Genomic DNA, 27,767 nt, shown 5'->3' with positions numbered 1-27,767 from the left:
AAACTTGCAATATGTTTTACTAACAGCTTGAGTTATTTAATATTTTACTTTTCATTCCAGCCAATAAGAACCAGGTTATGGATCAGCTGCGGCTAGCCCTTGCATGGAACAGAATTGATGTTGCCAAGAGTGATATCTTCACTGATGATAAACAATGGCCGGTATTGATGATTCTTGCATGCTTTTCTACCATTTGCTTCAGACAGATGTATTTTAAGATGTGATGAATCAAGGGAGAATGTGAAACGTTATAATTTATATGGGAATGTCAAGCTAATACAAAAGGATTTTTTTACGTCAATCCTCGAAGAAATATCAGGGTTATCAAGGCCCCCTACTGCGTCGCTTTGAAGCCATATATTTGACCTTTGACCTTGAAAGATGACCTTGACCTTTCACCACTCAAAATGTGCAGCTCCATGAGATATGCATGCATGCCAAATATTGAGTTGCTATCTTCAATATTGTAAAATTTGACTTTTGATCTTGAAGAATGACCTTGACCTTTCACCACTCAATGCTTGCTTATGTGAACCAAAGACTATGGCACAGCTATTAGAAAGTTAATAATACTGACTTAAGAAATGAAATTATCCTAAATATGTTCTATATAATTTTTTGAACAGTTTCCTATACAACTTACAAATACAATTTTACCCATTTTCAGACAGGAAGGTTGGATGATGTCATGTTCTCGGCAATTCAGCTAAACCGTGTAGATTTCATAGAGCTATTTTTAGACCATGGGGTCAGTTTGAAAGAATTTCTCACAAAAAAACGTCTTCTTCAACTCTACAACAGGGTATGTGCAAACATTTCTTCTTAAATATTTTTATGCTAATTGAAGTTCTTTAAAAAAAAGTTATAGAATATTTATTGTAAGCAATTATTTTATAACAAATGCTGGTAATTTTTCCAACCCATTCCCAGTGTCAAAAAGTTTATACATTTATTTTCCCAAACTACTGCCTAAAATTCCACATAAAAGGTTTTAAATATAATATTTTTTATTTAATCTTAGTATTCAGCTCTATGAGTTTAATCTTAACAAGTATAAATAGCTAACTAGTACAATGCTAACTAGTATAATGCTAACACGTATAATGCTACCTAGAATAATGCTAACAAGTATAATGCTAACTAGTATAATGCTAACAAGTATAATGCTAACAAGTATAATGCTAACAAGTTTAATGCTAACAAGTATAATGCTAACTAGAATAATGCTAACAAGTATAATGCTAACTAGTATAATGCTAACAAGTATAATGCTAACAAGTATAATGCTAACAAGTATAATGCTAACTAGTATAATGCTAACAAGTATAATGCTAACAAGTATAATGCTAACAAGTATAATGCTAAAGGTACTTTTATTCTCAGTGTTATAGTTTTTGTAAAAAAACGCAATTTAAGTCTCAATACGATATTCCCAATTGAAAGAGCCCATTCCTAAAATGGTAAAAAAACTACTGGCTGCAAGTACCCTAAGCATAGAATGCAAGCAGTATTTCTGGGACAAAAGTTACGGTTATTATTTAATAACTTTCAAAATAATACGGAAAAAAAAAATGAAAAATTACTGATACATCCTGGGTTTGTCATCTACAAGCGAATGTAAACAAAACATTTTTTGATGTGCGTATGCGTATGTACATGGGCCGTATATGGAGTCATTAAAGTGAGGTAATTTTCCACTTTACAAAAGTATTTACCATACATTTATAAATTAAGTATTTTGAAACAAATAAGAGTTTAAATAAAACTTTTCTTAACATTAACATTAAAATTACGTAAATACATTACTTTGATAGTGACATATGTCGCTTTCTGAGTGTGTTAATAGATTAATAATTTAATTGTTTCCAATATCATTTCAAACAAATATCTATAAATAAGCATGTATATTTATAGATCTTTGTGGAAAGAAGAATATTATTTTTTCAAGGGAGAAAATCCAAACAGTGAATTTATAATATTAAATGAGATTTGTTTCTATTATATTTAATTGTTTACTTAGTACATTTTGTGAGCAATTCAGATATATGTATACAGCAAATTGTGTGGAATTTTAATGTAAAAAATCTATAATTTAAATCATGTGTGCGTGTTAAAAACATAAGTTTTTGGTAAAATAAAAGATTGTACTGGGTAATACAAATAATTGAGACCTGCTCTATTACAGTAGACGAACGAAAATCTCACGTGCACTGTTCGGGTTTCAGTAAGGGATTTTTTTTAGCATGCACGGGCTATTAATATACCCTGCTAGGAGGTTGCATTACATTCTTACTAGATTTGAAAACACCACATTTGTTTAACTTTAATTCAAGCATTTAACGAATTTTTGCTGTCAACTTCAAGAAAACAAACATCTGTAAGTATCTGACAAAGCAAATTGCGTTGCAGCGTTACAATACACTAAATAAATAGAACGTCCGGTAAATACTGCTGTCCGACAAATACTCGCTAACCAGTAGGCACCCAAAATAATAACCAGCAAAAGACTTGATGTTTGCAGAAAGTTGGACTTTTACTAACTTTATTGGCATTGTTTTTTTGTTTTCCGAAGGAAAAAACTGGTTATTAGATTTGCGAATGTCGGATGGCGGGCAGGCGGAACAAGCTTGTCCAGGCCATAACTATGTCGATCATTGTGAGATTTTAAAATAATTTGGCACATTTGTTCCCCAGTATTGGACGGTGTGTCACGCGAAAGTATTACGTCAATATCTCCAAGGTCAAGGTCACACTTTGAGTTCAAAGGTCAAAAATGGCCATAAATGAGCTTGTCCGGGCCATAACTATGTCGTTCATGGTGAGATTTTAAAATCATTTGGCACATTTAATTGTTCACCATCATTGGACGGTGTGTGGCACGAAAGAATTATGTTGATATCTCCAAGGTCAAGGTCACACTTTGAGTTGAAAACCTGGTTTTGTGACAATTTTGTCCCTTGTTAAATATTGAACAACAAATAAATTTTACTTCTTTCATGGAGAAGTATTGAACTCTGTATATGTTATTATTGTTGTGGTTCATGTTTGTTATTTTTGCATTTCAGATACCAAACAATTGCTTGTTGCGGTCATTACTGACAAAGATTAAGAACAGAGACGCCCCTGTAAGTCATTTTAATCTCTCATGATGTACCATTTTATATTCGAGCCGTGCTCTTGGAAAGCGTGATTTAATGCATTTGAGTGAAGTGTGTGCAGTCTGCATAGGAAGTCTCTCCTTAGCAAACATCCAGTATAGGCCTAATGTTTTGTCTCTGATAAGCCTGTGTTGACTGAATAGGCTGATTTTACATACACACACTTGATTGTGTTTTCCCAGACCAAGGCAGATTTGTTTCTGTGAGATGGACAAACTTCATATTGTAACAAGTTTGTGATGCATATGGGTTTAACGCCATAAACAATATCCAAAATGCCGTTCAAAATACAACATACATGCATTTTAATACACTGATGCCGATTTGAATTTAGTAAACATAAATTGGCACTTGACTTGGTTTAAAAAAAAGCTGAATATTAGTAAACAGGGCTGAAAATTATAATATTCAAATGTATGATTGGCATAAAATTTCAGAAAAGAAAGAACTTTTCCCTGCTTGACGTGGGCCTGTTGATACAAAGCCTCATGGGGGACACGTTCCACCCAAATTACCTGACCAATAAGGCGTACTCTTTCCTTGACGTGGATTACATACTGGACGATGAAGCACCACCCAAAACCGCCAAGACTGGCCTCAAAGACATTGCAACAGTGATGTTGAATCCCGCAAGGAGCCCAGACCATACAGATGGAAGTAGGTTGCTTTTTATGCCCACGGTTTGGTTGCATATAGCAGTTGAACTGTCCGTCAGTATGTCAGTCCGTCCGAAACAAAACTTTAACGTTGGCCATAACTTTTGCAATATTGAAGATAGCAACTTGATATTTGGCATGCATGTGTATCTAATGAAGCTGCACATTTTGAGTGGTGAAAGTTCAAGGTCAAGGTCATCCTTCAAGGTCAAAGGTCAAACAAAAAATAATAATTTCAAAGCGGCGTTCTCATGAAGCTGCACATTTTGAGTGGTGGAAGTTCAAGGTCAAGGTCATCCTTCAAGGTCAAAGGTCAAAAAAAAATAATTCAAAGCCGCACAATAGGGGGCATTGTGTTTCTGACAAACACATCTCTTGTTGTATAGCTCTGTTTATTTAATGTCAAGCTGATATTTTGTTATGTATCCACTTTCAGAGCGGGATGCATTCAGATATTTCTAGTAAAAGCCTTTCACAGTTATTATGCTGTATTAAAAGCCTGTAATTCATGCTGAATTAATTTAGGGTCAGATTTATGTGCTCAAAGTATTGTTGCCATGTATCATGTATTATAATTTTCTCTTTAGCGTGATTCATAATTAAAGATAATTATGTCATACTGCATATAATGCTGCACATTTAGGTGATTTCGTACTTCATTGGTAAAATTAGCTAGTATTGATTGAAAACATTTTTCTAGACAGACTTCAAAATGAAATATACATGTTACAAATGTATATCAAAGACTGTCAATGAACAGCAATTTTGTGTTCTTTTAAAGCAGTACACACATTACTTAATAATTACTTAATTAAAGCAGTACAAACATTACTTAATAATTTCAATGAATTGTATTGTTTATCTTCTAACTTAGAACTCAATTCACCAATAATTCTTGAATCCGACAGCTAATATTGATTTCAGAAATAGTATTTGATTATTGTTGTTTTTCGAGTTTTAACTTCATTTTGCTTTTGCTTTAGTTAATGTGTACTTAGTTTGTTATGTTTATATTTAACTATGTCTGTGTGTAGTATATAGTTTACATTAGAGTTTATATAATTTGTTTTTTATCACTTTTTTATTTTTGCAAAAATATCGGAGATGTAATGTTTTAAAAAATGCATTTGGGAATACTGGGCTAAATGCATGTGCATGAAGACTCATCCCAGATTTGCCTCTTCAGTCTGCTCAGGCTAATCAGGGATGACACTTTCTGCCTAGACTCGATTTTTGTTTACAAGAGACTTCCTTTAAATGAAAAATACCATAAAGCAGAAGGTGTCAGCCATGATTGGCCTATGCAGACTGCACAGGCTAATCTGGAATGACACTTAACTCACATGTGTTAAGCTCTGGTTTTCCAGAACTAGTCTCTATTTTTTTCTAGAACTGAAGAAGTCAGATGAGAAGCCCCTGCCTGACTTTGAACAGCCCTTCCAGGATCTGTTTATTTGGTCCATCCTCATGATTCAACAGGACATGGCCAAAACATTCTGGGTTGAGGGCAAGGTAATTCCAACAAAGTTGTATGTGGAATTTCTATCGTTTGGGCAAAGTTTAGGTTTCAGTTGAAACTTGCTCGACCTATATTGTTTAAAATAACAAATAATTGGATCCTTTATAGCATTTTACTAAGTAGTTATGAAATATGTAACATTTTCAATTTTTATGCCCCCAAAGGAGGGCATATAGTGATCGAACTGTCTGTCTGTCTGTCCTTCCGTCACACTTTGTGTTTAGGTTTCGCGTTTATCTCTTCACATAGCAACTTGATATTTGGCATGCATGTGTATCTCATGGAGCTGCATATTTTGAGTGGTGAAAGTCAAGGTCATCCTTCAAGGTCAAATTTTGCAATTTTGAAGATAGCAACTCCATATTTGGCATGCATGTGTATCTCATGGAGCTGCACATTTTGAGTGGTGAAAGGTCAAGGTCATCCTTCAAGGTCAAAGGTAAAAAAAACATGTATCAAAGCGCTGCAGAAGGGGTCAAACACATCTCTTGTTATCTGCTGTGTTGCTAGAGAATTGAAGTTAAAATACCCCAAATACCCCAAATAACTGATTAAAAAAGGTGTCATTTTAGTTTTAACCTTTATACCAGTATTTACCCTGAAGTAAACCTCATTTGTCTGATGCGATGATAGAAATACAAATATTTCAACAATGTTTTGTGATAGAAAAATAATATATCATAAAAATGAAAATAAAATGTTCAATTTAACAAGAACTGATACATTTTCCATAGAAAAAAGTGATGAAAATTCTTTACTGATATAATACAGGATGCCATAGCAGCTGCTCTCGTTGGATACAACTTACTAAAGATGTTGAAGAACAAGACAGACGACACAGAGTTGGTCATCACCATTCAAGGCTGCCTTGAGTAGGAGCATTGGATTGTTTGGTTGTTTAGATTGGTGCAGAAAGTTAAATACTTTCTTATGCCACTGTCTTAAGTCTGACATTTAATTAAATGACTTATTAAAAATTATAAAATTATTAATAATTGAAATTGGGAAATAATAATTTAGTTTAGAATAGAATAATGTTTGCTCTTTTGAAGTATTGTTGGTCTCACACACAAGCAAGTAAATTAAATACTGGATTGTTTAATATCTATACATTATTGCAATTTAACATACTTGGTATAGAATTGAATGTTTTTCACTCCATTTTTGAAGAATGAAAACAATGACTGGCAACTTTATATTGTTCCGAAATTATTTCGTAACCATGGTAACTATAACTGTAGTGAATAGTCTGAATTGGTGGTTGGGGTCCTAAGCGAGTGCCATATGATCATTTTTAGCTCGGCTGTTTTAGGAGAAAACCCGAGGTATTATCATAGCTGGCTCTTCGTGTTGTCCGCCGTCCGTCGACATTTTGCTCTAAAATCAACATGCTTCCACCAACAACTTTAAAACTTCATATGTAGATGCACCTTGATGAGTTTTACATGCCACACCCATTTTTGGGTCACTAGGTCAAAGGTCAAGGTCACTGTGACCTCTAAAAATAAAATCTGACAAGCTTTCATTTATTCAAAACTGCTCCCACAGCCGAGTGTTGGCACCCGTTATGCGGTACTATTGTTTGAAGAAACAATTGCTTTTTTTCATTCCTTTAATTAAGAAACAAGTGTTGGCAATTTAATATTGTATCAACATTCTTATGTAACCATGATAACTCAGCAAATGGTCTAAATTGGCAGACCTTTGTGAATACCATATGACAGTTGTTCAATCCTTTTTCAAAGAAACAATTGTTGGTAATTAAATAACGTGACAAAATTATCCCAGTGTTACGTAACCTTGGATACTTTTTCTTCAGCGAATGGTCTGAATTGGCGGTTGGGGTCCTCAGCGAGTGCCATACGACAGACGAGCACAAGGCACAGGATCTTCTTGTACGTGAACTGTCCAACTGGGGGGACACGACGTGCATGTTGATTGCAGTAAAGGCCGATAACAAGGAGTTCATATCACAGACTGCGTGTCAGTCCCTCCTAAACAGTATCTGGCATGGCAGGCTGGCCCAGGAGAACAGCATATACAGGGTAGGGATTACACTCCGAAATTAGATATGAGCCTTGCTGTGGTAAAACGGGGCTTTATGCAAATGCATAAAGTGTTGTCCAAGACTAGCCTGTGTTGTCAGCACAGGCTTATATCGGAAAACACTTTATGCACAAGCATTAAGCCCCGTTTTCACAGTGTGTGGCTCATGTATTGAATTTTCTATTGAAAATTGGCTGACACGAGATAACATATGACCTAAAATAACTAGATGTGAAATCAATACATGACATGTCTTGGTAGCTTAAAAACCACCCACCACAGAATTAACTAACATTTATAAAATAATACAAAAAGGAAATTTGTACAAAAAATAAATAAAATAAAATATAATTCAGAACTAAATACAGAACCTGTTAGAGCAACGTCGGCTATTATCGACAGTTTAAGACATTAGACTGACCCATTTCGATGACAGCCGCTGCAAAAAGAAAAGAAAGTTATATATAGAATATTTAACGGACGCTCTTGCCATTGGTTGGTATAAAATATCGGCGCCAATTTGTATAAGTAAAAAAAGGGAGGTCATCATAAGTTGACTGTGCAGAGGGCGACATCGTACACTTTTTCAAGTGAACAATTCAAAAACTCTTCTAACTTGTCATTATTTAATTCCATTTTATCGTGAGCAATTTAAACATAAAACAACGTAAACAATTATAACAATGCATTTTTGACGATACGACCGTTGCTGGACCAGGACGAGTCCTTGCCTCCAGGACACCCCCACTCAGCTTATCTAAGAGCGTTGACCTAGGCGCACCGAACGTCATGGCAGCTTTGCGTTTAGACATTGCCTTATTTCGAACGGCCTCAATAGCCAGGCCCAATTTCTTTGGCGAATTCTGGACTCTAACTTGTTTTGACATATATTTACCAGCAACAAAACAGATAATGCAGGTCATATTACAATGTTATGCAAACCTAAACATCATTACATTTTTTACAATTTAGACGGAAGCAAAAGACAAAAAAAGAATTTACCCTTCTCCTGTGTTAATAGATCTTATTTTTCAGCAAACGAATTTGAAAGCATCGATATAAAAGAACCAAATTATTAAAGAATTAGCGTATAGTAACCAAATTAAAGTTGAAAACATAGGGAAAATATGAGGACTCTCCCTTCGCCACAATGTTTTTTGAATTTCGACTGCTGCAAAGACGTACTAGAAGGCCTTTCTTTTATGAATCGCATATCGCAATATCTATAGGTGCAAGATCTATAGCTGAACGCGATATATCAACACGTTTCAAATAGTGTTTAGACTTTTATTTTTTTTATTTTTTTAAATAAAAACCTGTCGATAATTGCCTATCGCATAAATTTGCGTTGGCATTTATCGACACATCTGATATATGAAGTTTCAATGTCAAATCACGCACGATTTTGCTATGCGAACGTTGCTCCATGTATTAAACTTGTATTTAAGTAGAAAGGTATTCAATCGAGTGCAGCCAAGGACACATGACATTGGTACAGAAACGGCATCCTCCTTATTGTATGTGTTAACGTCATGAAATTTTAGTATAGTAAAATTGTACTTACTTGTTTTTTTTGCGTAAACAGTTGAGCTCGTTCAAATCGAAAAGATTGAAAAGTGACGTGTTCATGTATCATGTAATTTATAACGTCATTTACCATCTTTCGTGGAATAAAAGGCCAAAAATAGAAATTGACGATAACTACCCATGGTCGATAATAGCCGACGTTGCTCTATAATCCATAAATTGAACAAATGAAGACAAGTTGATCGTAGGTATTGTGGAAGTGGAGGTAATATATTGATGGAGTGTAGAAGTTGCTTTGGCCTGTGCAGACTGCATAGGCTAATCTGGGACGACACTTTACACACATGCATTTAAGCCCATTTTCTCAGAGCACCAAAAATTAAATGCTATAGTTTGCTTAAATCAATCACATTAGATTATGGCATGTTTCTATCAAATTAAGAAACTTCTATTAGAAACCCTCTTTTTCAGTGGATGCAAATTGTTATCAGCAAAATACTTTATTATGGCCATTAAATTATATTTATGTAGTAACCACATGATATCCACATGCGATTTTCGCTTAATTGCAAATATCATAGACAGATGTACATGCAGAAGCATCAATAGCCCAAGAACATATATTTCAGCTTCTCATCTGCATGTTCTGTCCCTTCCTTATTGTGCCCCTGCTCAAATTCAACGTGCACATGGACCTGTCCTCAAACCCCGACCACCCCCAGGCCCTGGGTCAAGGCTCCCTGGGCAGGAATGGGGGCACCAAGCTCGAGCCTTCACAGAGGCCACCAAGCGCTCTTAAAGGCCAGAAACAGCAGCCTAAGCTGAACAAGATGGAGAGTCGGTCTTCCATGTAAGTTTATTTGTTCCTAGTCTATATGTAGTGTGTTCAGGTTGTCCGTCTATCTTTGTCATCCAGATGTTGGATTTCATGTACAAAGCATACAAAAAAAATTGAAACATGAAATTTTTAAGGAAGGTAGATCTTATTAAGGATGCTATCCTATTTCTAGAGCTATTGCCCTTTGTTAAATTTTATTCTTAAATTGTGTTTAGAGCATTTCTACAATAGAAATTCTTTCCACCATTTTTAGCTGGGCTGTTTTCGGAGGTATTGTCATAGCCAGCTTGTCGTCCGGCGTCGTGCTAAAACCTTTACATTTTGTTAACCTTTTGAACATTGGCTCTAAATTCAAACTGCTTCCACCTACAACTTTGAAACTTCATATGAAGATGCACCTTGATGAGTTATACACGCCACACTCATTTTTGGGTCAATAGGTCAAAGGTCAAGGTCAATGTGACCTCTAAAAAAAAATCTGACAAGCTTTTAACTTATTAGAATCTGCACCCGCAGCCGAGCGTTGGCACCCGTTATGCAGTGCTCTTGTTTGAGAGTTTATTGCTATTTGATAATTCATTACATTTAATTTTGAAAAGGGCATATCTTGCCAGCTCAAAGAGGTATCAACTTGACATTGAATAGAAAGATCACAATGATGAGTTGTGCAGTGCACTAGAGCTATAACTCTTGTGTTCATCAGTTCCGAGTTATGCACTTGTGAATTTTCATGGTGAATTTTTGTCCGAGACAAATCTTAACTAGGATATAAGGTATGAAGGCAAAATTGTGATAGGTATGAAGCTTGTCATGATGGAAATCTAGTTCTTGAAACTAGACTGCCAAGCCCTACGAAAAACCCACATATTTTGGGGTATTTGCGGCACGAACAGAGACAGTTCTTGTCACTGATATTGTCTTTGAAGACATTGTTATTGTCAAAGAAAGATATTTTCTTTGTTGTTTTGCCATGGATATTGAGCACGAATTTCATTTTGTATATGTTTGTTAACACTTGTGGATAAAAGAAAGAAGAACATAAAAAACATTTCTGTAATAATCCATCGGTGATTAAGTATGTGCAATTGCTACAATAAACTAGTAGTTCTGAACTGATAAAACTTTGTTTAATTGTTAAGGAATGGTAGAGTATCACATGGACTTTGTTAAATTGTATAACGTAATTTACCAATTGTTCATCCTCTGTACTTCAATATGCATTTGTTCTGTTTATATTCATGTTTTTATGCCCCCGGTAGGGTGGCATATAGCAGTTGAACTGTCCGACAGTCCGTCTGTCAGTCTATAAGTCTGTCAGTCTGTGCTTCCGTCCAAAAAGTTTAACATTGGCCATAACATTTGAAATATTGAAGATAGCAGCTTGATATTTGGCTTGCATGTGTATCTCATGAAGCTGCACATTTTGAGTGGTGAAAGGTTAAGGTCATCCTTCAAGGTCAAAATAAAAAAATACAATCCAGGGGAAGCAATAAGCTTAAAAGGGGAGATTATTTCTGAACCTGCCAAATGATATATTGAAGTTTTATTTCAAAGCGGCGCAATAGGGGGCATTGTTTTTCTGACAAACACATATCTTGTTTACACTTGTTTTTCTGCAAATATACATGTTGACGTATATCAATACTAACCACATGTGATATTAAAGATTTACATTGAGCAAGTCAAATAAAATATGTCTGTCTGTCCTGTTATTAGTTTTCATTATTTCTTGCAGGAAATCTGAACATACTGTGCAAAACAAGCCAAATACACATGAGATCTTACCAAGACAAAAGCTGTATTATTTCTTTACTGCTCCTGTCATCATCTTCATGTACAATGTGGTATGTAGCCCATTCTTATATTAAAAGTGGTATGTAGCCCATTCTCATGTGCAATGTGGTATGTAGCCCATTTTAATGTACAGTGTGGTGTGTAGCCCACTCTCATGTACAATGTGGTGTACAGCCCATCTCATGTACAGTGTGATGTGTAGCCAGTTCTTATGTTAAATGTGGTGTGTAGCCCATTCTCATGTATAGTGTGGTATGTAGCCCATTCTCATGTAAAATATGGTATGTAGCCCATTCTCATTTAAAATACGGTATGTGGCGCAGGTGATTTTGTGCTGATTGACATATGAGTGCTTTGGCTAAATAGGAGCAAATTAATGTTGATATTCAAAAAGTAAAAAATCTCTAACATTGCAGCATATCTAAATTATTTAAATTCTTTGCAATTGATGTATTAATTTATTCATATTAAATAGAGTGATGAAACTAAAATTAATTATAAGAAAAGGGTGTGTTTCATTGCAGCTTTCGTACATTGTCTTCCTGAGTCTGTACACATACATTCTGATATTCAACTTCACGCCAACAGTGTCTGCTGCTGAAATGGTGCTCATAGTGTGGGTGTTCACAATCTTCATGGAGGAAGTGCGGCAGGTATGTATGAGATCTCAGTATGGGATCTATCAGATCTCAGTATCGGATTTAAGTATAAGATCTATCAGATCTCAGCATATGATCAGAGCTCAGTATATGATATATCAGATCAATGAACAGGATTTCCATAGAGTATCTCAGTATTTTGAATTGTAAGAATTTTCAAATTCAATGTTAACACAGATATATGGTAGATTAAATTATGTGATGATAAAATCTTATTTGTTGTGCATGAGATATATATTTACGCCCCCCTTCGAAGAAGAGGGGGTACAGTAATTACTCTATGTTTTCGGACACTCTAAGTTTTCGGACACCCTTTCTTTAGCAAAAATAATTATTTTTCGTGACTCTTAATTTTCGGACACACAAGTTTTCATCCATAAGTAATGTCTCTAAGTTTTCGGACAGTATATTTTGCAGCGCTATTTTACCAAATTTCTGTTTTTGATATCTAATAACACTTCGATCATGGGCTTTTACAACCAGATTAACACCATAAAACATGGCAGGTGCCTGCATACCTGAGGGCAACAGACCATTACATTTGCTTCATTGGGTAAATAACCTTGTAAACGGGTATAAAACAATGGTTTCGCCCGATAGCATACCGGTAAGCGTTGTGACAATTACCAGGGGTTGTGCCAATTAACAGTTCAATTATCTACCGCAATTGTACTACCCCTTCTCAGTAAAATAACTGTGACAAATACTAAACGCTTCAAAGTGTGATGCACCCTACTGCAAGTTTTAAGAAGAACAATGGAAGGTGTTAGACAACAACCATCGGAAATAAACAAAGAATTCACAGTTTGCTTTTTTTATTGCGTTAATTACAGGTTCATATTAGCGAGTATCGGTACATAACATGCTCATCTTTGAACTCGTTGGTCAAAATACAACCTTGTAGTAACTGTCTGTCAAATAAATTAAGCATAAAAAATTATTTAAAATGCAGTGCAAACATATATAACTGTAATTTATACTACATGGCATGGTATTTTACAAGCGCTTGCTATTACCGGTAGTCGTTGATACAATTGACACTATTTTCGGACACTTTAATTTTTTATTCTAAGTTTTTGGACACCTGTATTTTGTGAATATTTTTCGTATCTTAGTTTTCAGACACGAAAATAAATAATTATTTATAAGTGTCCAAAAACATAGAGTTATTACGGTATATTGTTTTGCACGTGTAGGTTGGTTGGTCGGTTGGTCCGTCCACCAGATGGTTTCCGGAAGATTACTCAAGAATGCTTAGACCTAGGATCATGAAACTTCATAGGTACATTGACCATGACTGGCAGATGACCTCTATTGATTTTCAGGTCACTAGCTTCAAGGTCAAGGTCACAGTAAATCGAAACAGTAAAATGTTTCCTGATGATAACTCAAGAAATATTAGGCCTAGGATCATGAAATTTCATAGGTACATTGATTATGACTGGCAGATGACTCCTATTGATTTTCAGGTCACTAGGTCAAAGGTCAAGGTCACAGTGACTTGAAATAGTAAAATCATGTTTCGGAATGATAACGCAAGAATGCTAAGGCCTAGGATCATGAAACTTCATAGGTACATTGATCATGACTGGCAGATGACCCCTATTAATTTTCAGGTCACTAGGTAAAGGTTAAGGTCACAGTAACTTGAAACAGTAAAATGGTTTCAGGATGATAACTCAAGAATGCTTACGCCTAGGATCATGAAACTAAAGAGAAACATTGATCATGACTGGCAGATGACCTCTATTAATTTTCAGGTCACTAGGTCAAGGTCACAGTGACTCGAAACAGTAAAATGTTTTCCTGATGATAACTCAAGAATAATTAGGCCTAGGACCATGAAACTTCATTGATCATGACTGGCAGATGACCCCTATTGATTTCCAGGATACTTGGTCAAAGGTCAATGTCACAGTGACAAAAAACATTCACACAATGGCTGCCACTACAACTGACAGCCCATTTGGGGGACATGCATGTTTTACAAACAGCCCTTGTTTAATGGAATGCTGTGATAACACACGTTTGATTGTTCTGCATGATATATATTTTGGGGATTTTTTTGCATATAAATTACATGATTTTCAATTACTTACAACATGAAATTAGAGAGTGAAAATTCTCTATGAGTTTGAATTAACAATACATGGTGTGCATCAACTGATTGGCTTTACAGCTATGTACAAAGAGTATATGCATTTTCCAGGATGAGGTCACGGGCAATGTATAAATAAAATTTAATATTCACAAAGGATAAAATAAACAAAAAATTCATGATATGTTACCTTGTTGTTTTTTTAACATTGTGTAAAATGTAGCATGTTATAATGTTGTAAACATATCGCAATGATTATTTAAAACACAAACATTAGAAAGCATGAAAGCATCGTAGCAGTTTCTTGCTCAGAGGCAAAGTGAAAAAGGCTTGATGCAACCAGCATAAAACCAGAACAGCCTGTAAGTAACTAGCAGGCTGTTCAGGCTTTATGCTGTTTGCTGCTCATCATTATCTAAGGGTTGGAAATGAAGCCTTTAATACTTTAACCTATTTTGGAAGGTCTTTAAATTCATTTGATTTTCGAAAGAACTACAAACCAGTCCACATGCGTATGTATGTGGTAAATGGCATGGTTTAATATAAATGTCTCATTAATGTACGAGTGTCGTAGGTTTTATAGACTCATAGTGATAAATTAACACAAGTATATGACTATTTTATCTTATTGTAAGGTTTACTAGTTATGACATATAAAAGAAATTTTTTATCCCCAGATATTTAAGTTTGGACCTTAACCGCTTGTTGTGTTTTTATGCAAATTAAACACTTTCTTGTTTTAAAAAACCAGATGATCTGTCACATTGAAGTAAGTTCAGTTAATTATTCTGTCTGCTATATAATGCTGCACAAAGTGAAGAACATTTCTTGACCTCTTAAAATGTGTGTAAGACTAGCAATAAAGTTGACTGCAGATAAAACCAATTATTTAATGATAGTGGATATTATGGCAAGATTTGCTGACATTGTGTGTTAAGCAATTCAGGAAGCCGTTATTAATTTTTTTATGGACCTTTCGATATGATTTAATACACTGCCAACTGCATTCGGCTGAGCGTAATTGAGTCTTAAGTCTTAATGGATTGGTTTAACCGGCGCTTGATTGTGTTATTGTGGCTAGGCAAATACTTTAGTGCATTATGCTACTGTGATATTTATCTTCACTGAAAATTGTAACATAAACAATATAGCAGTCATAGATGTTAGAAAGTGTGAGTTTATTCAAAACAATTATTAAGACTCTGTATGCTAGAAATTACAAAAAAATCTTCCCTTTGTTTTGATCATTGGAAATAAATAATGATCTTGTCTAGCTGTTAGATTATTAGTAAGTTTATAATTTAAGTAAAAATTAATGCTTTATATGAATGAGTTGATTGATTATTCAGTTACATAAAAAGATATGTATCTGCTTGTAAACTGTAGCATAATGCATTGTAATTGTATGTGAAAAGGGGGTTTAGTGTATGTGCGTAAAGTGTCGTCCCAGATTCAATAAGCCAGTGCAGTCCGCACAGAATAATCAGGGACTTTATCCTCTCTTTAAAATTTTCTGTTTAAAAAAAGTCTATTCTTAGCAAAAATCCAGTTAAGGCGGTAAGTGTCGTCCCTGATTAGCCTGTGTGGACTGCACAGGCTAATCGGGCATGAAACTTTAGGCACATGCATTAAACCTCCTTTTCACAGAGCATGGCCCAATTATTTCAAAATAATAATAACATTTGTATGCAGAATGCAAAGGAATGTGAGTTAAATGACGTATTTTAAGTTTTTTCTGTATTAAAGAACATTATCATATTAACCCATTATTAAAGACCTTGGCAAACAGCGTAGACCCAGATGAGACGCTGCATGATGCGGCGTCTCATCAGGGTCTGCGCTGTTTGCTTAAAGGAATTTCTGCAAGAAATATTCTTAATATAGAAATAAAAATACTAGACTTCCCTAAGTTTGGAATAAAATTGATCCAATTTAGAAGGATGGGGGAGTCCACTAGGCATAAATGGGTTAAACTTATCCTGGAAGACTAGGCTTGCACCTTGTTTCCAAATGTGAACAAAATGAATCTCATCAGCAGGAGATCATTCTTATGAAAACCAAGGAATGCTTAAATTAGTATTATTTGTGATTTTCCAAATACATGAAAATTGTATTTTGGAGAAGGACTGACATCTGTTTTTTACTCAGTTTAGCCTTTAAAATGTACTTGTTTTCTGTGGACCCTTTACGTCAATTGTAGGTATCAAGTCAAAAGTATAGACAAACGCATTATTTATGACAATATTTTATGTTGTCGGTACTCCCAGGATGGTTAAACATTTTGTTTTTATCAAATAACTTGTTTAACTTTCCTTTTGTTAGATATTTCGAGAAATTAATACAACAATCAAGCATGAGGTACTGTCTTTAATTTTTATTCTAGTTTGTAAAACCCTCTGTAGCCATTGTTGTGTTTTGTTTTCTGTTTACACTGATAATATTTTTAACAATACTATATACTCATGTTTGTAAACATTCCAGTGTCTCATCATCACCTTTTGTGTAAAATCATATCAAATCGACTCACGCCTACTAAAATTAGTCAGACAATTATAATTCCACTGCAGCTTCATTACAAACATATCAATAATAATCCTATGTTGTGTAAACGGCCAATACAACAAAATTATATTAACACTGTTTACTAAGTTTCAATGTATAGTGTTTACGCTCATCTTAGTGTTAGAGTAAGTAATAACTTCATCTCTCTTTTGTCATTTATGCAATATTTAACTTAAAGCCGCACACCTTATTTGGCATAGTAAATTTAAGTATAAATAAGAAACATATTTTATACCAATTAGAATATATCTGGTGGTTACAAGGTATAAATCCATCCTTTTTGCACTTTAAAACTTAAAAATAATCGCTTTTGTCGAAATGGAGGTATACGTCTAGAAATCCTATTTTCGGTTTTAAATTAGCGGTACTGTTTGAAAAATAATAAATTACTTGCTAACTTAAGGCTATTGATTTAATTTTATCTATGCCAATTAGAATATATATGGTGGTAATTAAGGTAGAAATAATAAAAAATTGTCTTTTTTGCGCTTTAAAACTTAAAAATAATCGCATTTGTCGAAAAACTTAAAAATAATCGCGTTTGTCGAAATGAATGGACTTATATATCTAGAAATCCTACTTTCGGTTTAAAAAGCGGTACTGTTTGAAAAATAATAAATTACTTGCTAACTAGGCTATAGATTTAATTTTATCTATGCCAATTAGAATATATCTGTGGTTATAAGGTACAAAATAGATTTAATGACAATTTTGTACACTTTCAAATTGTATCTATATGTATTGATTACCGTTACTAACATGTATATCATTTCAAAGTCAGAGGCAAGGTGTGTGGCTTTAAACTGAGTAGAAAATATTGATTTAGTCCTTTCATAAACAAAAACTCTTCAGATATTTTGTGTTTGCTCTATTTGAATACTCTGTGTTCTCTTAAAAGTTGGTCATATTGGTAAATTAAATTTCCTTTAGTAGTTTTGTATTCTTTTGCTGTTTGACTTCCTTTCTGTTGCCATATACATTTGTACATGCACATGTAGTAAATTGTTTATGCAAACATTTAATGGTGCCTTCACATATAAGAGTTAATTTAATATAAAATAAATATTTCCCAGTACATGTATTTAAGGTCATGCTGGTATTTGTCGCCTTTTATATGTTAATGCCATAATCTAATAATTAAGTATGAGACAGGTTATTTTACCTATAAACACGGACTCTGTGCTATAAATAACTTTACATACAAGTATGACCTCACATTGATTGCAAAATAACTGAAGGTAAAATAAAAATCAGTAATAAAATGATAAATTAAATTGTTAACCAATTGAATAGAAACGCACCAAACGTCTCAATCACAAAGGATGTTTTTGAAATATTTGAAGACTGAACACAGTTATAATAAAAATTATTTGTTTTAAAGCAGGTGAGTGTAAAATCTTTGATGGAACTAATGCTATCACTGAAGGTTCTTACTTAAACCCTACATTGCTCTTTGATTTATTGGTTTAAATGATCAATTACTGTAAAATAAAATGTCTTGTTCTTAATTTTTCAAAAATGGCATTAATATAATTGTTCTTGGTTTTAGTTCCATGCCCAAGTAAGATTATTATTCGTTTGTTGGTGTATTATATAGTGTATTTATTTTATGTTCCCAATTGAACAGTATACTCTTTTTACACCAATTAATGCATTATCTAGCATGAGAAAGCAAATGGTCAGATACATAATACAGTAGGTACATGTATTTGTGATTCCATCTTTAATGAAAGTTGAAGAAGCAATGTTATTAAGTATAGTTTCAACTCAGTTAATTAAATCCATAAGTTTCTCTAGCCAATGTTTATAAATCATCCCTCGCACCTGAGGACATTTATTCCAATTGTTTCTAAAACTCATTTGACCTTATGGTAGAAGCGTTAAACTTTCTAAAACATTAAAAAAAATGAAAGTTGAAAATAAAATAAAAGTGATATCCAGTTATCTTTATTAACAGTTATAATGATATTGTCAAATGTCATATATAAGTGCCCCTTTTTTTTTCATCAACAAAATGAAGCGTAAAAAAATGTGAACAATATACACAAAAATTTATATTAGATATATGCTGTTGCACTGGTATATGCCAAGTTCAGTGAAAGTTTTTGTGTGCTTCATTTTTCAGGTGGTTACCAGTTCTTCCACCACCCTGTTCTCCAAACTGCAAAGCTATACCACGGACACATGGAACATCGTCGACATCATCACCATAGGTCTCTTCATAATTGGGATCATCCTGCGTTTCTTACCGTTCAAGAACACATTTGAGACTGCGAGGGTGTTCCTTGCATTGAACTTCATCTCATTTTTTCTACGTCTGCTGCACATTTTCTCGGTGCACAAAAGGCTGGGACCCAAACTGGTCATGATTGGAAAAATGGTTAGTGTCATATTGGACAATTTATGAGTAACCTTTTGTTTTTAAGTGATTGATAATACTGATAATATTTAAGATCTTAAGAATATTTGAGAAAATGACCTTGATTTATAATTAAAATTCTCAATGTTTTTTTTTGGTGTTAACTATATTTTGTTTTGAACTATTTTTTATTGTAATGATAATAGTTATAATAATGATAATAATAATAATAATAATTATAATAATAATAATAATAATAATGATATTTAAAATGAATTAGAATATCACTAATCTATAGTAGAAGAAATCCTTCACTTAATTGAAAGTACCACATTTATTTGTGTATGTATATTTTGTTGACCCTAGGTACAAGACTTGATGTACTTCCTTGTGATCCTGATGGTGTTTATTGTGTCATATGCCATTGCTTCCCACTCCATCTTGTATCCAAACTCCCCTCTGTCATGGAGCACAGTATCGCAGGTCATCAGGAAGTCTTACTGGAACATCTATGGAGAGTTGTTCCTCGATGAAATTGAAGGTGTGTATGAAGCAGTTGCATACACTGATAGCTTTCGTTTCAAACAACAGAAACAAACAAGCCCCCCACGAAAAAGCTAAATGTTGACTTCACTAACTGTATAATTGACTTTGCAAAGGAATGAGCATCTGTACATATTGAATGTTTGATGAAGTATTTAAACAAAAATTATGAATATTTTTGTGACAGTGGAAATATAATTTCATTATGAAATGTTTCACATGTTCAGATAAAGGGCAATATAAATGTTGTGCACATTCTTTAAATGAACCATGTTGTGGAAAAACTGGGCTTAAGGTAACGCACCCCTAATGATTTCCCGCGATTTATTTTACGATCATTGCCGATCTTCAATGATCGGTTATTTCCGAGAGATAAATTTTTTTTTTTCAAACTTTGAATTTTGATATATGTTTACATAATTTGTTTAGAATACATTATTTTCACAATAAATATTGACTTTGATTCAAATATCATCTGAAAAATACAATTTCCCGATTTCTTCAAAGATCAAAGAGCCTTTTTACCTGTTTACTTATGGATATCTAATTTAAGCTTGCACTAATGCGAAGTTGTCGTGGCTGAGTGGTTAAGGCGATGGACTAGAAATCTTATGGGATCTTCCCGCGCAGGTTCGAATCCTGCCGACGTCACATACTTTTTGCGATGCGTTTTATTTCTTTTCTAACGTAATTTGATTTAATATAGCATATAAGCTATGTTTATTGATAAATATGTTGAAATTTTTATGCACGTCCTTCAATTTTTAAAATTAAAACAACTTTATGGCTAAATTGTGTGATTTACTGCTGAAAATACGAATGATGCATGTTGCATTTTTATTTTATTTAAAAAAGTAAACGGTTAATCTGTCGATTTCTTGGTATTTTTGCTGTATATAGTGTTCCTATAAAAACTAAGTTTAAAATATAACTTAAATGATACTATTTTGAATTTTATGACACTTTGTTTTTAACCGACCCAATTTTTACTTTGCTGAAATCACTTACATTTCATGGCGCTCTTCCATAGATAAAAATGTGTAAAAAATAAATGTCTGTAAAAGAATACTTATTTCATCTTGTTTAAACTTTAAACACCTTTACTGCATCTGTACACACCAACTGCATGCCCATATTTGGAAATTTGAATGAATTATGGAACTTTTATATACCCCTGGGGTGAAAATAAACTGGCTAAAAGCCGAGCGTGGGGGTGGTTTTGAAAAAATTGGTATATTTTTTTTAAAAGCACAGAAAGCTTACCTACAAATTTGCATGTAGTTCAGTGAAATGATGCTGATTAAGAAAATTATTAATTAGATTATATTTGTATATGTGCCCATTAGGGGTGCGCTACCTTAATGTACTGGTATGTGTAAAGTGTCATCCCAGATTATCATGTGCTGTCTGCTCAGGCCAATCAGGAACAGCACATTCCATTTTTATTGTATTTTTAGTTTAAAGAAAGTCTTTGCTCAAGGTAAAACCAGTCTAGGCAGAAAGGGTCTCATTGCTCAAGGTAAAACCAGTCTAGGCAGAAAGGGTCTCATTGCTCAAGGTAAAACCAGTCTTGGCAGAAAAGGTCTCATTGCTCAAGGTAAAACCAGTCTAGGCAGAAAGGGTCTCATAAACCAGTCTAGGCAGAAAGGGTCTCATTTGCCAGTACTGACTAATCAGGCTTCTCTGGGACAACACTTTACGCACATACATTTCCCCAGAACTTAACTTAATTGAAACGAATAGTGGACGTCTATATTGCCGGCAGTATTGTAAGATTTAAGCCTTGTATTCATACCCTACAGGTGATCCGAATTGCTCGTTTGATGAGATACTATGGAGTAACGGTACCAGCCCACGGTGCCCCAGCGATGTGGGCAAGGTCGTGGTTCCAATCCTGATGGGCGTCTACATGATGTTTGCTAACGTCCTACTTCTCAACCTTCTCATTGCCATGTTCAGGTGCCAGCATTGTTTCATTTTTATGTTTGTGTGTTTTTTTTCCGATTAATTCATGCTTGTTTATTCAAATGTAATAATGTGAAATCTGTTTTAGAGCTTTCAAAAGTCTGTGTGTTAATCTCTAAAAGATATTTAGAATCTAAGGCTGGATATAAAAAAAATCCCTTGATTGCCTCAAATACATGCTTTTATAGAAAAGCTTACCCCATAAGAAATTTAGTATGAAAATAGTGAAGTGATTCTGTGTAAATTTGATTTAAATTATGACAAGACCTTCTGATGATGTTTTACAAACATTTTATTGTGTTTGTTTTGACAGTGTAGCAATACAAACATATACACAGAACATAAGTTTTCAGTGATATGCATTATAAAACATGTACTTGCAAATGATATGTCGCTTAAAAGTATTTTGATTGACTTTAATCAACCATAGACTCATGCAATTAAATTGCATCCTGCGAAAAACGAGATTTTTGCCATATATTGTTTGTGCATATACACAGTCAGGTCTGGGGGTAACTTATCCACTTTAAAGTCATACATTATTATGTGGTTTTGGGGTCTTATAAGCAGACAGGGTAGCTCCTTACCAGACTGCATGCTTGCACAGTCTGGTCTGGAGCTATGCGTGCCGCATATTGCATTAGATCAATTTTAGCATGATATTGCTTATTTATTTTTACGCATCTGTATTTCACGAGGTTTTTTACACGTTTGCAGCAACATTTTTGAAATAACACAGCAGAACACCGATGCAATTTGGTACTTCATGCGATATGAAATTGTAATGAACTATTGTCGCAGGAACGCAGTTGTTCCACCCTTGAGTGTGTTCCACTATATTTATAAGTTTCTCAAATGCATCTGTGGTCGGCATAAAGGTGTTAGTAGTCACTGGAGGCATGGAGTTCGTAAGTTACTCTCATAGTAGGTGTTTATTTGAGCCTTGTTCTGAGAAAACTGGACTAATGTGTAAATCTTTTTTCAAGAGAAGCCTCTTCAGTCTGCTAAATGCATATGCGTTAAGGGTCATTCCAGATTAGCCTGTGCAGTCCCCACAGGCTAATCAAGGACCACACTTTCTGCTTTTATGGATTCTTTTGTTAACAGGAAGTCTCTTCTAAATGGAAACCCAGTTAAGGTGGAAAGTGTCAATTTATTCACATACATTAAGCCTAATTTTTCCACATAAAGGCTCTTTTTGTCAAATCTGTGTTTTTTGTTTCCATCATAAGCCAACTTAAACAGTTACCTGTATGAACTGGTAGAAAATAATACTCCACCACTTTGCTATTCAATTTTTTGAAGGCCCCATCCAGATTTGATTTAATATTCATAATGTCCTTTTCATTTTATCAGCAAAATGCGTTCCTTTTATTTAATTTTGGACATGTGAACCTACTTCTTTACAGGAGCAAGCTAATTATAAAAATTACAATAACAGAAACAAATTTCTAATACAAAAGGTTGCTGTAGTATATACTGCAGTTCATACCATTAGTTGATCAAGTTTGCTTTTATTTTTTTATTTTTGATGTTCAGATGCCTTTATTGGATGTTTCATTTTTTTAGTTATGTTTTGCATGCCTGTTTATTTTATTTCTAGCATCGAGGAATCCAGACATTTTATCTTTTTACTGCAACAGAATCTATCATATAACAATTAATTGTATAGACTGTAGATATATAGTGTCGCTGTTTATAGCACATGCTAATTATTTCTGTATTTTTGGAATGCTATGTATTTCAATTTGACTTCATGCACAATTTTGTTTTTTCATCTTGACCTGATTTTATCTGTTGTTGTTTTTTGTCATTTAAACATTTTTAGGTTAAATTTTTGTAAAATGTGCAACAAAGTGTTTCTGCCATTATATTTTTCAGTGCATGCAGAAATGTAATGGCTCTATGTTTATTCCCTCTCTGTTCATCTTGCTTTTCTCCGCTTACGTTTATGGTGTTGTGTGATTCTGTTCCCAGCTATACGTTCCAGAGTGTTCAGGACAACACGGACAAACACTGGTGCTTCCAGAGGTATTCCCTCATCTATGAGTACTACACCCGCCCTGTGCTTTGTCCGCCGCTGATTTTGTTTGTCCATATAATCCTGCTGTTTAAGTATATTGCAACCTTGCTGTGTTGCAAAACTTTGCAAAACCAGAAAGCAGACAATGACTTTCGTAAGTACATGTCATATCATCAAAGGACTTTTTTACCTCTGAATTTAATACAATGAACTTTTTTGGATATCTATTAATGAACTGTCTTCTGAAGATGATGTTTGTTTAGAACGTTTTAAATTGAGAGCATTTTGTTCTATTTTGTACAAAGGATTTTCCATGACAAATAGAAGATATGGATGGAGTTCTGTTAGAAAATGTTCAAGATATATTCGTTTTAGACAAAATTTGTAATCATTTTAATATTGTAAGCTGTGTTCCTTTCATAAATTGCTTCAAGGTGCCTATACTTTATTACAGTAACTGTTGTTGTCCTGCATTTTGCTTTCAATATAAATAATGTTGTCTTTGTGTCGTTTAATGTTTGTTTTTGTATTATTTGTAGTTTGTGGACCTTTTTGCTTCATTTAGAACTGTAATTTTACTATTATAATAAGTGTGTTGTTGTTTTGTGACTCGGTGTGTTGTAAAAAAAGCAAGTTTGATTAAAATAATAAGTATATTCCTTCATAACATTCCAAATCGCTTTCTCAACCAATTAATTGTTTAAACCTATGTGAACCACTAATGAAACATACTGTGAAACCATTATTATTCACCAGACATTAATTTTCGTCTTTTTCGTCCTTCGACCGATGGACGAATTCAAGATCCTAACGAACAATCATGTCCCATATTTGAAACAAATAAGACTGAATTACCGTAGGCATGAGGCATTTAAATCCAGCGTAATCCACGCATATACACAGGGCTCGAAATTAACACTCGCACACTCGCAAAATGCGAGAAAAAAAGATTGCAAGGTAAGTTATAAGCCACTAGTATTTTTTGCAAGTAAAGAAATAGTGAAAAAAAACGAGTTATATTGCTAAAATGCGTTCGACGGCATGAATGCTAAACCGTAGGTCAATTTTTGGAACGTCTGAATATCCATATGCGGAAGCGCGCACCTTGTTTGTAGACTGGTATACTTATAGTACAGATATCCGGATGGTATTGATACAAAGAACATGAAACAGTCGACTATTCACACTCAAGTTTAATCCGCTTTTGACACAAAGGGGTTTACATTATACAGTGTACTGACAACTGACATTTCCTGTAAAACGCGAATGCAATAAGGCTGTATCGAATGCGTCGACTTCGTTTAGGTATAATAGTGTTGATTAGCGCTAATTGTTAACATTTTTATTACCCATTGTGTGTATGTGTTTTTCAGAGGTGTTGCAGATTATACAGCCAACACGCGGCAAATCCGGATTAAAGACAATACTAGTAAACGCAATTAAAATATGATGATGTGTGATCAACACCTGACTGAAATATGTTCTGCGCTTTTATTACAAATTAATGAAGAACATATTGATTTGTGTTTGGTTGTCCGTAATTGTAATGGAAAAAGACTAATTGGCTTCGTTGTTTAAAACACTCGTTAACGGTTATTCAGTCCCACTTATCCGCTAATCATAACAAAGAGGCATATGCCAAACAAGGCCCACCTCCTGCAAGTGACTACCAAGTGGCACCCCTCTTTCCCCAGCACGATGTTTTCGCAACCGCATATTACATGTATTACAAACATTACAAACAAATCGGCCGCTTTTTTTTCAAAACCAGAAATGGACGAATTTAAGTGCTGACGAAATAGTCATTTTTAAAAAAAGGACGAAATTTCGTGCTGACGAAAATAAATGGTTTCACAGTACTCAATAATAATTCATGAAATAATATGAGAAATAAAAGAAAACTGAATTATTAAAAAATAAAATGACTATGTCCAAAAAATTAGTTTGTGAGTGTTTTTTTAGGTATATGTTCAATAATTTCAGGACGAAAGTTCAAACATGAACGGGAGCTTGTTCAATGGGAAAATGTGATAGCAGATGCATACCATCAGAAACGGGAAAAGAAAGAGTTCCAGAGCATGGAATTCAAAGTCAGCTCTTCAAATGAAACGTAAGAAATTAAAACTCTAATGCTTTTAATTAAACTCTGGGGAATGACACAATTATTAAATGCACAATTTATTTTAGTTTTCTTTCTCTGATATTTTTACACAATGCAAACAAATTCATATACCTTATATCATCCAGAGTTGTCAGTGTTAACCATTTCGTATCAAATTCTTCTTTTAAAATTGTGAGCAAATATGTTATTTTTATTAAGACCTTTAACTTGTAATCAGAAATATTAAAAAGGCCTCTTAGACCTGGCCATTACTAGACCCTGACTTGAATTAAGATACAAAATCTTGATTGTTGACAAACCCACAAAAATCAAAGAACATGGCCGGGTATTAGCATATATTTGAGCCTTGCTCCGGGTAAACAGGACTTAATAAATGTGCATAAAATGTCATCACAGATTAGCCTGTCCAGTCTGCACAAGCTAATCAGGGACAACACTTTCCATCTAAACTGGATTTTTGCTAAGATGAGACTTCCTTTAAAACCGGAAAGCGTGATCCTTAGCCTGTGCAGTCAGGGTTGACATTTTACGCACATGCATTAAGCCCCATTTTCCCAGAGCGAGGGTCTCTTATTTTTAATGACAATGGACAAGTTCTTTAACCCTTTTAGGCTGAAGGCTCTCATTAATCGCATAGATGATCTCACGGAGCAGCAACACCAGTTTGGGCAGTTGTCATTGACAACAGGCCCAGCAGAGGTACGGGATCTTGTGACGCCATTGTCACCCAGAAGCGTTGAGGTCAAACTGCCACCAAAACTGGACAGTCGACTTGCAGGCCTTGAGCATCAGGTGTGTATGATGAATACAATTTGTTGCCTTTCCTGTTTTTGTTGAAAATAAAGTTTGTTGCGGAGTATACTGGAATCAACCAGTCGCTTGGTCGGTCGGTTGGTCGGTCGGTTGGTCGGTCGCTTGGTGGGTCGCTTGGTAGGTCGCTTGGTCGGTCGCTTGGTCGGTCGCTTGGTTGGTCGCTTGGTCGGTCGCTTGGTCGGTCGGTTGGTCTGTCAATTTGCACATGTGTACTTTTGGTTGTAAACTAGTCTCTCAGTTTTCTGCATGTCAACATGAAACCTCATAGTTATGTGCAAGATTTCATTTTTTGCTCATCTATTTAAAAAAAAAAAAAGAGATCTATTGTCATCACCTGAGCGTCGCCGTCTGCGTCAGGTTAAGTTTTGTGTGTAGGTCCTTCTTTCTTAAAAAGTATACAGCTATTGCATTCGAACTTGGTACACTTACTTACAATCATGAGAGGACTGGGCAGGCAAAGTTAGATAACTCGGGTTGGCATTTTGACAGAATTATGTGCCCTTTTTATACTTAGAAAATTGGGTTAAGTTTTGTGTTTAGGTCCACTTTATTCCTAAAGTATCAAAGCTATTGCTTTCATACTTGCAACATTTACTAACTATCATACGGGGACTGTGCAGGCAAAGTTATGTAACTCTGGCATTTTGACAGAATTATGGCCCCTTTATACTTAGAAAATTGAAAATTTACTTTTGAAATATAATGTAATAAATGACCGCACACTATACACCCTTCTCCATCCCCACCCCTCCCCCTTTTTGATTGAAGTATTCACCTTTAAAAAAAAAAATAGATGAGTGGTCTGCAGCCGTTAGGCGGTGCTCTTGTTTTATGTATGTCACAATATTTTTTCACACAAACATTTGCCCTTGAACTTAGGAAAACAAATTATACTTTCATAATTGTACAAATGTATTTTATGTTGGATTGTAGAGAAAACTGGGCTTAATGCATTTGCCTAAAGTGTTGATACAGATTAGCCTGTGGTGTCCGCACATGATAATCTGGGACGACACTTTCCGCTTTTTATGGAATTTTTCATTTGAAGGAAGTATAGAGTAAATAAAATTCCAATTTAGGCATAT

At 34.4% G+C, this 27,767-nt stretch overlaps 1 protein-coding gene across 3 annotated transcripts in view; it reads left to right on the top strand.

Annotated features, from left to right (window-relative positions):
• Positions 1–27,767, top strand: part of LOC127853965 (transient receptor potential cation channel subfamily M member-like 2) — a 67,410-nt gene that overhangs the window by 15,194 nt on the left and 24,449 nt on the right. For 2 of the 3 annotated variants that reach the window (XM_052388847.1, XM_052388848.1), the window contains exons 9-25: positions 61–161; positions 668–802; positions 3,066–3,125; positions 3,596–3,815; positions 5,205–5,326; positions 6,105–6,205; positions 7,153–7,378; positions 9,536–9,756; positions 11,480–11,588; positions 12,063–12,191; positions 16,618–16,653; positions 18,983–19,237; positions 19,583–19,757; positions 21,562–21,718; positions 23,702–23,901; positions 25,731–25,857; positions 26,481–26,661. In XM_052388847.1, the coding sequence (XP_052244807.1) occupies positions 61–161; positions 668–802; positions 3,066–3,125; positions 3,596–3,815; positions 5,205–5,326; positions 6,105–6,205; positions 7,153–7,378; positions 9,536–9,756; positions 11,480–11,588; positions 12,063–12,191; positions 16,618–16,653; positions 18,983–19,237; positions 19,583–19,757; positions 21,562–21,718; positions 23,702–23,901; positions 25,731–25,857; positions 26,481–26,661 (2,555 nt within the window). The remainder of the gene's footprint in view (positions 1–60; positions 162–667; positions 803–3,065; positions 3,126–3,595; positions 3,816–5,204; positions 5,327–6,104; positions 6,206–7,152; positions 7,379–9,535; positions 9,757–11,479; positions 11,589–12,062; positions 12,192–16,617; positions 16,654–18,982; positions 19,238–19,582; positions 19,758–21,561; positions 21,719–23,701; positions 23,902–25,730; positions 25,858–26,480; positions 26,662–27,767) is intronic. The other variant, XM_052388849.1, reaches the window with a different exon arrangement.

The sequence above is a fragment of the Dreissena polymorpha genome, chromosome 12 (assembly GCF_020536995.1).
Source record: "Dreissena polymorpha isolate Duluth1 chromosome 12, UMN_Dpol_1.0, whole genome shotgun sequence".
Taxonomy (NCBI): Eukaryota; Metazoa; Mollusca; class Bivalvia; order Myida; family Dreissenidae; genus Dreissena; species Dreissena polymorpha.
The sequence above is the reverse complement of the archived record's forward strand: the minus strand, read 5'-3'. Positions and strand labels throughout refer to the sequence as shown.